The 13,288-nt window shown below is 44.7% G+C and overlaps 1 protein-coding gene across 1 annotated transcript in view; it reads right to left on the reverse strand.

The window, feature by feature from the left end:
* Nucleotides 1-878: 878 nt before the first annotated feature.
* Nucleotides 879-13,288, reverse strand: part of wdr18 (WD repeat domain 18) — a 12,447-nt gene continuing 37 nt past the window's right edge. The window contains exons 1-10 of the mRNA XM_034531527.1: nucleotides 13,050-13,288; nucleotides 11,389-11,499; nucleotides 10,841-10,974; nucleotides 5,915-6,056; nucleotides 5,412-5,555; nucleotides 3,403-3,467; nucleotides 2,999-3,123; nucleotides 2,075-2,232; nucleotides 1,869-1,937; nucleotides 879-1,181 (exon numbers count right to left, since the gene is read on the reverse strand). The exon at nucleotides 13,050-13,288 is cut by the window's right edge and continues 37 nt beyond it. Of these exons, the coding sequence (XP_034387418.1) occupies nucleotides 1,053-1,181; nucleotides 1,869-1,937; nucleotides 2,075-2,232; nucleotides 2,999-3,123; nucleotides 3,403-3,467; nucleotides 5,412-5,555; nucleotides 5,915-6,056; nucleotides 10,841-10,974; nucleotides 11,389-11,499; nucleotides 13,050-13,259 (1,287 nt within the window). The 5' untranslated portion in view covers nucleotides 13,260-13,288 and the 3' untranslated portion in view covers nucleotides 879-1,052. The remainder of the gene's footprint in view (nucleotides 1,182-1,868; nucleotides 1,938-2,074; nucleotides 2,233-2,998; nucleotides 3,124-3,402; nucleotides 3,468-5,411; nucleotides 5,556-5,914; nucleotides 6,057-10,840; nucleotides 10,975-11,388; nucleotides 11,500-13,049) is intronic.

Here is a 13,288-nt window from a genome sequence, read left to right on the forward strand (position 1 = left end):
CATCAGTGAAACAACCAGGGTGACAGATTGGGTTTGTTCACTGTAATCGGATTACCACTCCGCAGTCTCTCCACTACCTCCACGCCAGTTCCTGTTGAGTGGTAGACCAAGATGGTGGTTGACATTAAAAAGGGGGACCAGAAGGTGTGCTCCAATTATCGGGTATTGCACTGCTCAGCCTCCTGGGAAAGTTCATTCTAAGGTTCTGAAAGGTGTCTCAGACCGATTGTTGAACCTCAGGTCCTGGAGGTGCAATGTGGATTCTGTTCTGGTCGTGGACCAGCTCTTTACCCATAAAAGGTCTGTTTGAGGGGTAATGGGAGTTTCCTCATCAAGTCTACATGTTTTATGGACTTGGGAGTATACGATCATGTCCCTCGGACAGTCCTGTGGGGGGCACTAGGAATACAGGGTACCTGGGTCGTTAATACGAGCTGTCTGGATACTTGGCACAAAGTTAAACATGTTTCCAGTGGTTGTTGGCCTCCATCAGGGTTGTCTCTAATCTCCAATTCTGCTCGTGATTTTCATGGACAGGATCTCAAGGCCCAGCCGGGGGTGGGGGAAGACAGGGTCCGGTTTGAGGAACTCAGAATGACGTTGCTTCTCTTTGCAGATGATGTGGTTCTGTTGGCTCCTTCAAAATGGGACTCAATGAAAGGGTCTTCCTTCGTAGCGAGTCTGGACTCAATGAAAGGGTCGACGGCAGTGAAATGCTTTATAGCTGTCGGTTCAGGGACACTGGGGTGAGTTCAGGATAGTTTGGCTGTTATTGAGTGCAGCACATTGTTAGTTGGGATTCTGTGGGTGAGTCATAAGTTCGAACCTGCAGCAGCTGCAGTGCCTCTGAACAAGGCAGCATCAACAAAGACACAAAGTTCTACGAAAACAAAATACTTTTATTTTCTAACAAAAATCATAACAGATTGGGTTTCTGTGTGTACATGTTCAAATCATGTGTGTATCTGTGTGTGTATACCTGTATGTTCATGTGGGTTTGGTGAGCAGAGTGTGTGTACCGTGTGTAGCAGTGAGTACATATATGCATGTGTTTATGTGGGTTTGGTGAGCAGCTGGCTGGAGAAGTCATACAGATCTTTATTGACTTTCTTCAGAGTCTGAACTTCTTCCTCGAGCTCCGCCACTCGAACCTTCGTGTTCTCTCCATCACCAAACACCGACTGAAACACAGGGGAGCAGAACCCGACTGTCAACAGGTGCATCATCATATGGAACTATACAATCTATAAAATATAAAGTTAGTTACTGCTGGTGTGCAGATGGTACCTTAGCTCCTCCAATCAGTGTATAAATGGGTGAATGATGTGATGAACTGTTAAAGAGCTTTGAGTGGTCGGAAGACTAGAACAGATCTATAAAGTACAGGTCCATACAGCGTCCTCAAAGGGAAAATAAAGCATGAAACCTCAGATCAGAGAATCAATAGATGTCATGTGACCAGAATGACAACAGCCAATGTATACGATAGAAATGATTCATATAATGAGTAACACTGAATGAATTTGGATCTCAACAGTTAAACATAACCGATTAATAATAAATCATTAAAAATAATACTGACAAATAATACATTATTATTAAAAGTGTTAATAATCAATGATTATTTAAGTCTTGATAACTGATAATGATTATTTAAGAGAGCAGACATTCCGTGTCTCGTTCTTTTCAGGTTGTGACCTAGTTGGTGTACAGGCTCTGACCTTTGACCTCTGACTAACACATCCGAATTGTCTGTTGAGTCCCATGGTGCCCTTCTGATAGAAGGCACATTGGACTAAAAACCCTGATGAATCCGAGACGTGAAGGTCGAAAGCCGGTCACAAGCCTTGAGCCCCACCCCATCTCACCTTGTCAGTCACAGCGTTCATCAAATATTTCAGCCTATCAGCTTTCTGCAGGTACGTCTGCTCGTCCTCCTGAAAACACAAAGAACATTTCAAAATAAAAACGTTTATGTTTACCCGGTTTTAAAACACTAATTTCACAGCAGAATAAAGTGACATCACACACATGGCTCATAGATGGTGTCGTCTTGACGGGTCACCTGACTCACCTGTGTGTAGAGCCCCAGACGGACGCACACCTCCCCCGACTCCCCGCCCTCGGGGGCGTGCAGGTGTCGGCTGAAGCGCGGAAGCGGGACAGCGGGCCGGCTGTCTGGCAGAAACATGTTCGCTGGAGCTGCCACGATGATGGCGTTTGTCACTGGACCTGAACACACAGAAAAGAAGTGATGTCAGAGGACGTTGTTACGACGGAGACTGGATGAGGGCCATCACACTCACGTTTTTAACAATCTGCACCTCGTGAGTCTTTTGATTAGGGTCCGAGCGACTGACCCTATTGAAATTGCTAGGATCACTTACACACATTACATGTCATTTAGCTGACGCTTTTATCCAAAGCGACTTACAATAAGTGCATTAAACCATGAGTCCAAACTCAGAACAACAAGAATCAAGCAAGTACAATTTCTTCGATAAAGTTAAACTACAAAGTGCTATCAGTAAGAGACATTTAAGTGCTACTAAAGTGTTAAACTACAAAGTGCTATCAGTAAGAGACATTTAAGTGCTACTACGTCGCTACCTTCCCTATTCAAGATAGTCGAAAAAGATGTGTTTACTTACACACACACACACACACACACACACACACACACACACACACACACACACACACACACACACACACACACACACACACACACACACACACACACACACACACACACACACACACACACACACACACACACACACACACACACACACCACACACACACACACACACACACACACACACACACACACACACACACACACACACACACACACACACACACACACACACACACACACACACACACACACACACACACACACACACACACACACACACACACACACACACACACACACACACACACACACACACACACACACACACACACACACACACACACACACACACACACCTTTGTGGGCAAGGCAGCGAATGCTCTGTTTGCTTTGGACGTCCCAGAGTCGAACCGTCTCATCATGTGACCCAGAGAGTAGGAGAGTCCCGTCCATGGACACAGAGAGACACGTCACCAAGTTCCTGAGTGACATTCATACACAATCACAAGATTCTAACTGACTTCAGATCACTAGAGTCCTATAGTGTATTGAGGATTATTCAAACTGACTTTAGATTAAATTACAAGACGATTTTGACAAGATTTGAGGATTCAAACTGAAAATAAATAATCTAATCTTTCTCCAATCTTAGTTATCTATGTGGCTTGTACGAACACCATACACTAGTACAGGTGACTGACGTAAATGGAATAAACTTTATGAGGTCCGAGTTTGGGCTAAACACATGTTGTCGTCTCACCTGTGTCCTTTGAAAACCTGGTTGCCATCGTTGTCTGACTGGAACGATTTGTCCCGACTGAGACTCTGAAGATGAAACAAACGGTTTAAACACTTTTAGGTGTACCAACAGCAGCAGCTCATCATCAGTTTACAGCTCCGGTAAAGATTAGGCTCAGATTCGGGACGAAAGGTGTCAGGCGGAACATTACCAGCGTATACATTGGAACCATATCTGAAGGTACCGCTCAGCATTCATTCAAACCCTGTTCGCACAGACAAGGAACTGGTCTTCAGACTGAAGTTTATTTTATAAATCTCAAGCTGCTGGAAAATGAACAGGTAATCAAAAAAAAAAAAAGCGTCAGCACAGTTTCAATAAAATCCACAGGGCTTTCTCTAGTCTGCATTTACAATTAAATGCCTCTAAGACCAAAGTCATGTGGTTTGGTAAGAAGGGACGTGCACCCTTAATTGCCCCTAGCATTTCTACCCTTGATGAAGCTCCTCTAGACCAGGTTAATGAATATACATATTTAGGAATCTGGCTAGACAATACTCTCTCCTTCTCCATCCATTGACAAACTGCTGTCCAAAATCACATAAAAAAAATTGGGTTCCTCTACAGAATGCGCTCTGCTTTCACCGCCTCTGCTAAAAAAAACACTCGGACAAATGACCATTCTTCCCATGTTTGATTATGAGGATGTCATCTATAGATCAGCATGCAAGGGTTCAAGGACCCGCACATCGCTGCTTGGAGCGTAATGTAATACAAATAAAAGCTGCTCCTCAAGACACACTGACTTGTAGTACAGCGTTGGTTGTCATAGATTCAGAGAGTGAGTCATAAATTACATCTTTGAGGCTTTTTAAAACTTCTAAAATAGAATTGTAGGGCATATGGTGTAGTTTGTAGGGTATATGATGTAGTTTGTAGGGTATAGTTTGTAGGACATATGTAGTTTGTAGGGTATAGTTTGTAGGGCATATGATGTAGTTTGTAGGGCATATGATGTAGTTTGTAGGGTATAGTTTGTAGGACATATGTAGTTTGTAGGGTATAGTTTGTAGGGCATATGATGTAGTTTGTAGGGCATATGATGTAGTTTGTAGGGTATAGTTTGTAGGGCATATGATGTAGTTTGTAGGGCATATGATGTAGTTTGTAGGGTATATGATGTAGTTTGTAGGGTATAGTTTGTAGGGCATATGATGTAGTTTGTAGGGTATATGATGTAGTTTGTAGGGTATAGTTTGTAGGGCATATGGTGTAGTTTGTAGAGCATATGATGTAGTTTGTAGGGTAGTTTATAGGGCATATGATGTAGTTTGTAGGGCATATGGTGTAGTTTGTAGGGCATATGATGTAGTTTGTAGGGTGTAGTTTGTAGGGCATATGGTGTAGTTTGTAGGGCATATGATGTAGTTTGTAGGGCATATGGTGTAGTTTGTAGGGCATATGGTGTAGTTTGTAGGGCATATGATGTAGTTTGTAGGGTGTAGTTTGTAGGGCATATGGTGTAGTTTGTAGAGCATATGATGTAGTTTGTAGGGTAGTTTGTAGGGCATATGATGTAGTTTGTAGGGCATAGTTTGCAGGGTATATTATGTAGTTTGTAGGGTATATGATGTCATTTGTAGGGCATATGATGTAGTTTGTAAGACTAAGGTATAGAAAGGAGGAGGAACATGAAGAGCTCTACCAGAGTCCTTCAACATGACCTCCAGCATGCATCTTGTGTGCACGTTTCTGACTAAACTCGTGAAAGTCACGAACAAGACCTGTGATAAAGGGCAGCCTGTAAGATGCGTTTGTTAGGTTGAAAGATGCAGTGTATTGGATGTAGTTTGTAGCATATATATTGTTGGTTTTTAGGATGTAGTTAATGGTTTGTAGAATAGATAGTATTTTGAAGGACCATGTGGTTTTTAGGATGTAGTCTGTCGGGTGTAGTTTGTAGGGTGTAGTTTGATACAAACACATTTCGTCACAGTTTTTTAGGCCGTAAAGTAAAGAGTGAGACTCACCTGGCTGCATAGAGACACCTGGAAAATGTTTCCGTCACTGCCTCCACAGAACAGGAAGTACTCGCAGGGGTCAAAGGTCACAGACATGATCTCCACATCAAACAGGACAGACAGGATCAGAGCACCTGAGGACAACTCCCACACCTGGTTAGACAGACAGGTTTGTAAACCAGCATTTCAGAGAATACACAGTCATAGGAGGGCCATAAAAATAAGAAATGTATTAAAGAATACAGAAATGTGGACATAAGACACACACACACACACATACACATGATTGAGACTACGGCAGACCAGTGCTCTCCTCCTTTAGAAGCACAAACACACACCTACTGTTGCACCTATTCAGGTGATGTAACCTGTGTTTAATATCTACTGTTGCACATGTTCAGGTGATGTAATCTCAGTGTTTAATAACTAGTGTTGCACCTGTTCAGGTGATGTAACCTCAGTGTTTAATAACTACTGTTGTACCTGCTCAGGTGATGTAACCGCATTCTCACCTTGACAGTTTGGTCTAAGGAGGCGGTGGCGACTCTGGCCTGAGCTCCCATCAGGCCACAGTGCAAGTCTGTGATTGGTAGAGAGTGACGAGACAGCACATGACGCGGCTCAGGTGTGTGGCTTAAATCTAGCTGGATCACACTGAAACACATGCAGACAAACACACATTAATAATCCAAGACTGTTTTGGAAGACAATAACATATTTATCTGGAAATAGGAATGGTATGGAGCTTCCCCCTTGCATTGTTAATTCAATTCAGTTTATTTTGTATAGCCCAATATCACAAATTACAAATTTGCCTCACATACGACATCCCTGACCTTTGACCTCACATCGAATCAGGAAAAACTCCCCAAAAATAACCTTTCACAGGGAAAAAAGGGAAGAAACCTTCAGGAGAGCAACAGAGGAGGATCCCTCTCCCCGGATGGACAGAAGAATAGATGTCATTTGTACAGAATGAACAGCATTACAAAGTTACATAAACACATTACATGAATATGACAATGTATGAATGGAACTCCAATCCATGAAACAGGAGGTAGAGAGGAGGGGGGGCGGGGCATCAGCAGGGCCAACGCGGGAGGCCGGTTCACCAGGCATCAGACACCGCATCAGATGTGAAGTCAAAGACTCCGGGGAGGAAGCAGAGTTAATAAAGTGCAATGGAGAGATGTAAATTCATCCATAAGTAGAGCGAGAAGATGAGATAGGTGCTCAGTGTATCCTAAAACATCCCCCAGCAGCCTATAAGCCTATAGCAGCATATCAAGGGGCTGGACCAGGGCAAACCTGATTCAGTCCTAACTATAAGCACTATTAAAGAGGAAAGTCTTAAGTCTATTCTTGAATGAGGTGACTGTGTCTGCCTCCCGGACTGAAAGTGGAAGCTGGTTCCATAAAAGAGGAGCTTGATAACTGAAGGCTCTGGCTCCCATCCTACTTTTTAGGACTCTAGGAACCACAAGTAGCCCCGCATTTAGTGAGCGCAGCTCTCTAGTGGGGAAATATGGTACAGCCTGATAATAAGGAGTTGCAGTAATCTAGTCTGGAAGTAACAAACGCGTGAACCAGCTTTTCTGCATCTTTTTGGGACAAGATGTGCCTGATTTTTCAGGTCATCCATGTTTTTATGTCTTTAAGACAGTCTTGAATTTTAGCGAGCTGGTTGGTCTCCTCTGGTTTGATCGATAGATATAATTGAGTATCGTCTGCATAGCAATGAAAGTTTATGGAGCGTTTCCTGATAATGTTGCCCAAAGGAAGCAGATATAAGGTAAATAAAATTGGTCCAAGCACAGAACCTTGTGAAACTAGTCAAATTAGTCAGGAAAACGTTAGTCAGTCTTTCAGTTTTAAGCACGTTACTGTCACTGAGGTGCACAAAGCCCGTAAACTTTTAGACACAGGAAAACCGGCAGGTCCGGATAACCTAGAACCATATTTTTTTTAAGTTAGCTGCTGATTTCATCGCACCCCCTTTAACATATCTTTTTAATTTCTCCTTAGTCTCAAATGAAATTCCCCTTAAATGGAAGTTTGCCTTTGTTCTCCCCCTGTTAAAAGGAGGAGACTCCACACTTTTAAACATTTACAGGCCTATCTCCAAACTATCTGTTTTAGCTAAGACACTAGAATCCATCGTGAGAGAGCAACTTAAGGAGTTTTTATCTGATTATCAATCAGGTTTTAGAAAAAAAACATAGTATAACCACAGCAGCATTAAAAGGTAGTAAACGATTTGATTGAATCCTTGGACAACAAGCACCGCTGTGCAGCCCTTTTTATTGACTTGTCCAAGGCTTTTGACACAATGCAATAATGAAGCATAGACTTCTTACAATTGGACTGTCAGAACAAACTGTCTGTTGGTTTGAACATTATTCAAACAGATCAGTGTGTCCAGGCTGAAGGCATCACCTCTAGCTCTCTTAATGTAATAAAGGGTGTGCCCCAGGGTTCGGTCCTAGGACCACTTTTATTAACAATTTATATAAACAGTATCGGCCAAAGTGTGCCAAATGCAAATGTTCACTTTTATGCAGATGATACTGTTATTTACTGCTCTGCTCCTACACAGCACCAGGCTCTCTCTCTCAGTTGCAAAAAGCTTTTGATAATGTTCAACAGACATGTTCAACAGTTCAACATGTTTATGAGTTGAAATTAATTTTGAATCCTGACAAAACAAAGCTGATGATGTTTACAAACTCAAAGAAAAAACCGCTGAACCTTCCAGCTATTATTACATTTCAGGGCAATGTGATTGAGTCTGTATCGTCATATAAATACTTGGGATTCTTCTTGCTATCTGTCCCTAACGTCCATCTGGAAATGGGAAAAAGGGCTTTTAGGTTTGCTGCTCCTGCGGCTTGGAATCTGCTGCAGACTGATTTGGGTCTACGGGAGCCGGTCTCTTTAGGTGGTTTTAAAAATAGATTGAAGGAGTTGGAGGAAGGTTCATCTTCGTCTGTCACTGTTTTATGTTGTATGTCTGCAACTTTGTTAAATGTGCTTTTGCTGTCTTGGCCAGGACACTCTTGTAAAGGAGATTTTTAATCTCAATGAGGCTTTTCCTGGTTAAATAAAAAAAACAACCACACACGCACGCACACGTTTTATGGCACTTTAAGAGGAAACTGATGCTGCAGCTTTCAACACTTTCTGTGATTATTGGATGCAGGTGTGCTGTCCAGGGTTAGGGTTAATGAACGTCACACTGATTACGTGCTAAAGGTCCTTTCATTATGTGAAGAAAAAAAAACAGGAGTGACGGAGACCCGATCTGACCAATCAGGGAGGAGTGACATTTCTATTAACTAATCAAATGAATTGATCCGGTCTGTAACTTGTGCAAAGTGACTGATGGGAGTGTTGCCATGGGAACAAAAGTCTCTGAAGTTGCTCACCTGTGTTAGAGCTCCACCTGGTGGACACATCCGATCCTCACAAGTTAATGAGTAACAACACAACCTCTTATTTAAAATACAAGACAACTTCTTCTTATATTAAAGTAAAGTCTCTACATCTGTCACATGTTATATTAAAAGTCTCCACAACTCTTTTCTTCTATTATCTCTGGAAATAATTTCACATATTTGCCTTTGACTGCTAGGCACAATATACGGTGAAGAGTTGGATTTTTATGGTTCTCCATTGTTTTCATTACTTTCCTTCCTTCTGGTTTCAGTGAAGATGAAACCAGAAGGTTGTGTGTTCAGTTTAACTGAGATTTACATCCTGCCCCACCGATGCACAGGTGTGTGCGTTACCTGGATGCACGTCTGTGTGTCCTTCGATGGTTACTGGTGGCCGCGCCGCATACGCTTCAAAACATTGGTACTTGCGTACCGTGCTGCGAACAGATCGGGTCCGGTCTACATCCAGGACATGGTCTAACCTCACACCCAGGACATGGTCTAACCTCACATCCAGGACATGGTCTAACCTCACACCCAGGACATGGTCTAACCTCACACCCAGGACATGGTCTAACCTCACACCCAGGACATGGTCTAACCTCACACCCAGGACATGGTCTAACCTCACACCAGGACATGGTCTAACCTCACACCAGGACATGGTCTAACCTCACACCCAGGACATGGTCTAACCTCACATCCAGGACATGGTCTAACCTCACACCCAGGACATGGTCTAACCTCACACCAGGACATGGTCTAACCTCACACCAGGACATGGTCTAACCTCACACCCAGGACATGGTCTAACCTCACACCCAGGACATGGTCTAACCTCACATCCAGGACATGGTCTAACCTCACACCCAGGACATGGTCTAACCTCACACCCAGGACATGGTCTAACCTCACACCCAGGACATGGTCTAACCTCACACCAGGACATGGTCTAACCTCACACCCAGGACATGGTCTAACCTTACATCTAGGACATGGTCTAACCTTACATCCAGGACATGGTCTAACCTCACACCCAGGACATGGTCTAACCTCACACCCAGGACATGGTCTAACCTCACACCCAGGACATGGTCTAACCTCACACCCAGGACATGGTCTAACCTCACACCCAGGACATGGTCTAACCTCACATCCAGGACATGGTCTAACCTCACACCCAGGACATGGTCATGGTCTAACCTCACATCCAGGACATGGTCTAACCTCACACCCAGGACATGGTCTAACCTCACACCCAGGACATGGTCTAACCTCACATCCAGGACATGGTCTAACCTTAAATCTAGGACATGGTCTAACCTTACATCCAGGACATGGTCTAACCTCACACCAGGACATGGTCTAACCTCACACCCAGGACATGGTCTAACCTCACACCCAGGGCATGGTCTAACCTCACACCCAGGGCATGGTCTAACCTCACACCAGGACATGGTCTAACCTCACACCAGGACATGGTCTAACCTCACACCCAGGGCATGGTCTAACCTCACACCAGGACATGGTCTAACCTCACACCAGGACATGGTCTAACCTCACACCCAGGGCATGGTCTAACCTCACATCCCAGCTTCGCTCAGCTTCTGCCAATCAGCTTGTAGCTCCTTCACTTCGAGCTAAACACTCAAAGTCCCGACTGTTTGCTGTGCTGGCTCCTCATTGGTGGAACGAGCTCCCCATTGACATCAGGACAGGAAGTCTCTACAGACTAAAAACACATCTTAGTGACTACACCTTGAATAGGGAAGGTAGAGCCGTAGTAGCACTTTAGTAGCACTTAAATGTCTCTTACTGATAGCCCTTTGTAGTTTAACACTTTAGTAGCACTTAAATGGCTCTTACTGATAGCACTTTGTAGTTGAACTTTATTGAAGAAATGTCACTTTCTGTGCGCGTTATCTGGATGCACAGGTGTATGCGCATTACCTGGATGCACAGGTGTGTGCGTGTTACCTGGATGCACAGGTGTGTGTATGTTACCTGGACAAACGCCACACCAGAGCAAGGTTGTCTTTTCCACCAGAAACAAAATGGCTGCTGTCGTCTGTGAACTTCAGACAAGTGACATCCTGATAGTGGCGACTGAGGACAGACAGCAGCTTACCTGTGTACACCTGAACCAATCACAGAAGAGGAGAGACATGTTTGATTTAAAGATAAAGAGATTCTACCAGTGATAACCGTGTTCTTGACTCATGTATAGCTCGTTATAAGTTCAAATTAAATCACTGTCACAGTCTGGAGCTCCACCTGGCTCGAGACTCGAGGCCCATCCACTTCTCGTGGTGTCATCAAAATGTGAAGGATATTTAAATCCCTCTGAACTGGACTCCATTATGACAAACATCACAGTGCAGAAGATAAAGACACTATAACCTGGAGCAGTTTATTGAATCTGGACCGGGTCTACCCAGCACTGGAGAGGTGTAGCTAATAAGGTGTTGCATTTAAACTTCAGATTTTTGTATACGTGGTGTGATATTCAGGTACGTAACACAGGTGAACCACAGAAGAAGAACAAGACTCACCTCCCACAGGTAAACAGCCTCCGCGACTCCAGCAGCGAGGAAGAGTCCATTAGGGGAGGCGGTCAGACAGGTGACAAGACCTGGACAGACCATCTTCTGCTGCAGCTGATCCTGGAGGAACAGGAAGTAACAGGTACAATGGTGGCGTAATTCTCAGGAGGCAAACTGTAAAAATAATAATAATGTACACTTTATTGATCCCACTGGGTAAATTCTTCTCTGCATTGACCCATCCTTAGTTATTAAGGAGCAGTGGGCTGCAGTGAAGCCCGAGGAGCAACTGGGGGTTCAGTGCCTTGCTCAAGGACACTTCAACATGAACTATGGGGAGAGCGGGGATGGAACCGGGTACCTTGTGGTTACCATGACGACCACTCATCCCTATGAGCTACAGCCGACCCAAAAGAAGAGACCACAGTGTGTTGATCAAAGTGATCAACATCTTATTGTGCGTCAGCGTCTCGTCAAGGTATCGGTACACAAACAGTTAACTAAAACGTTGTATATTCCAAAGTGGGTCCTGAACGGGGTTCTGAGTGTCAGAGGGTCTGAATATCAGCAGCAGTGATGTAATGCACAGCAGACGATACGTGGGTGTTCTAGGGTGTTAGAGAGGTGCACTGCAGGAGGTGTGTTCTATAAATGGGGTGTTGGGGAGGTGTGTTCTAGGGTGTTAGAGAGGTGCACTGCAGGTGGTGTGTTCTATAAACGAGGTGTTAGAGAGGTGTGTTCTAGGTTGTTAGAGAGGTGCACTGCAGGTGGTGTGTTCTATAAACGGGGTGTTAGAGAGGTGCACTGCATCAGGTGTGTTCTATAAACGGGGTGTTGGGGAGGTGTGTTCTAGGGCGTTAGAGAGGTGCACTGCAGGTGGTGTGTTCTATAAACGAGGTGTTAGAGAGGTGTGTTCTAGGGCGTTAGAGAGGTGCACTGCAGGTGGTGTGTTCTATAAACGGGGTGTTAGAGAGGTGTGTTCTAGGTTGTTAGAGAGGTGCACTGCAGGTGGTGTGTTCTATAAACGGGGTGTTAGAGAGGTGTGTTCTAGGTTGTTAGAGAGGTGCACTGCAGGTGGTGTGTTCTATAAACGGGGTGTTAGAGAGGTGTGTTCTAGGTTGTTAGAGAGGTGCACTGCAGGTGGTGTGTTCTATAAACGGGGTGTTAGAGAGGTGCACTGCATCAGGTGTGTTCTATAAACGGGGTGTTGGGGAGGTGTGTTCTAGGTTGTTAGAGAGGTGCACTGCAGGTGGTGTGTTCTATAAACGGGGTGTTAGAGAGGTGCACTGCATCAGGTGTGTTCTATAAACGGGGTGTTAGAGAGGTGCACTGCATCAGGTGTGTTCTATAAACGGGGTGTTAGAGAGGTGTGTTCTAGGGCGTTAGAGAGGTGCACTGCAGGTGGTGTGTTCTATAAACGGGGTGTTAGAGAGGTGTGTTCTAGGGCGTTAGAGAGGTGCACTGCAGGAGGTGTGTTCTATAAACGGGGTGTTAGAGAGGTGCACTGCATCAGGTGTGTTCTATAAACGGGGTGTTAGAGAGGTGTGTTCTAGGGCGTTAGAGAGGTGCACTGCAGGAGGTGTGTTCTATAAACGGGGTGTTAGAGAGGTGTGTTCTAGGGCGTTAGAAAGGTGCACTGCATCAGGTGTGTTCTTCTCCACGCGCCTTACCTTCCTCTGGATCTCCCACATGTTGATGACGTTCTTGCCCAGCTGGGCAGACAGCAGGTGCTCCCCGTTGAGGAGCACCAGGGTCCGGGTGGAACTGTTTCCGCCCCGGTAGGACAGCAGGCTGGAGCCGCTGTGCAGGTCGAACACGGTGCAGTTCCACAGCTGGGAACCGGAGTCACTGGTCACGATTACCTCCAGAGGAGCCGCCATGTTGGATCCACCAAAACAAGCTGCACACG

Source organism: Cyclopterus lumpus, chromosome 4, assembly GCF_009769545.1.
Source record: "Cyclopterus lumpus isolate fCycLum1 chromosome 4, fCycLum1.pri, whole genome shotgun sequence".
Taxonomy (NCBI): domain Eukaryota; kingdom Metazoa; phylum Chordata; class Actinopteri; order Perciformes; family Cyclopteridae; genus Cyclopterus; species Cyclopterus lumpus.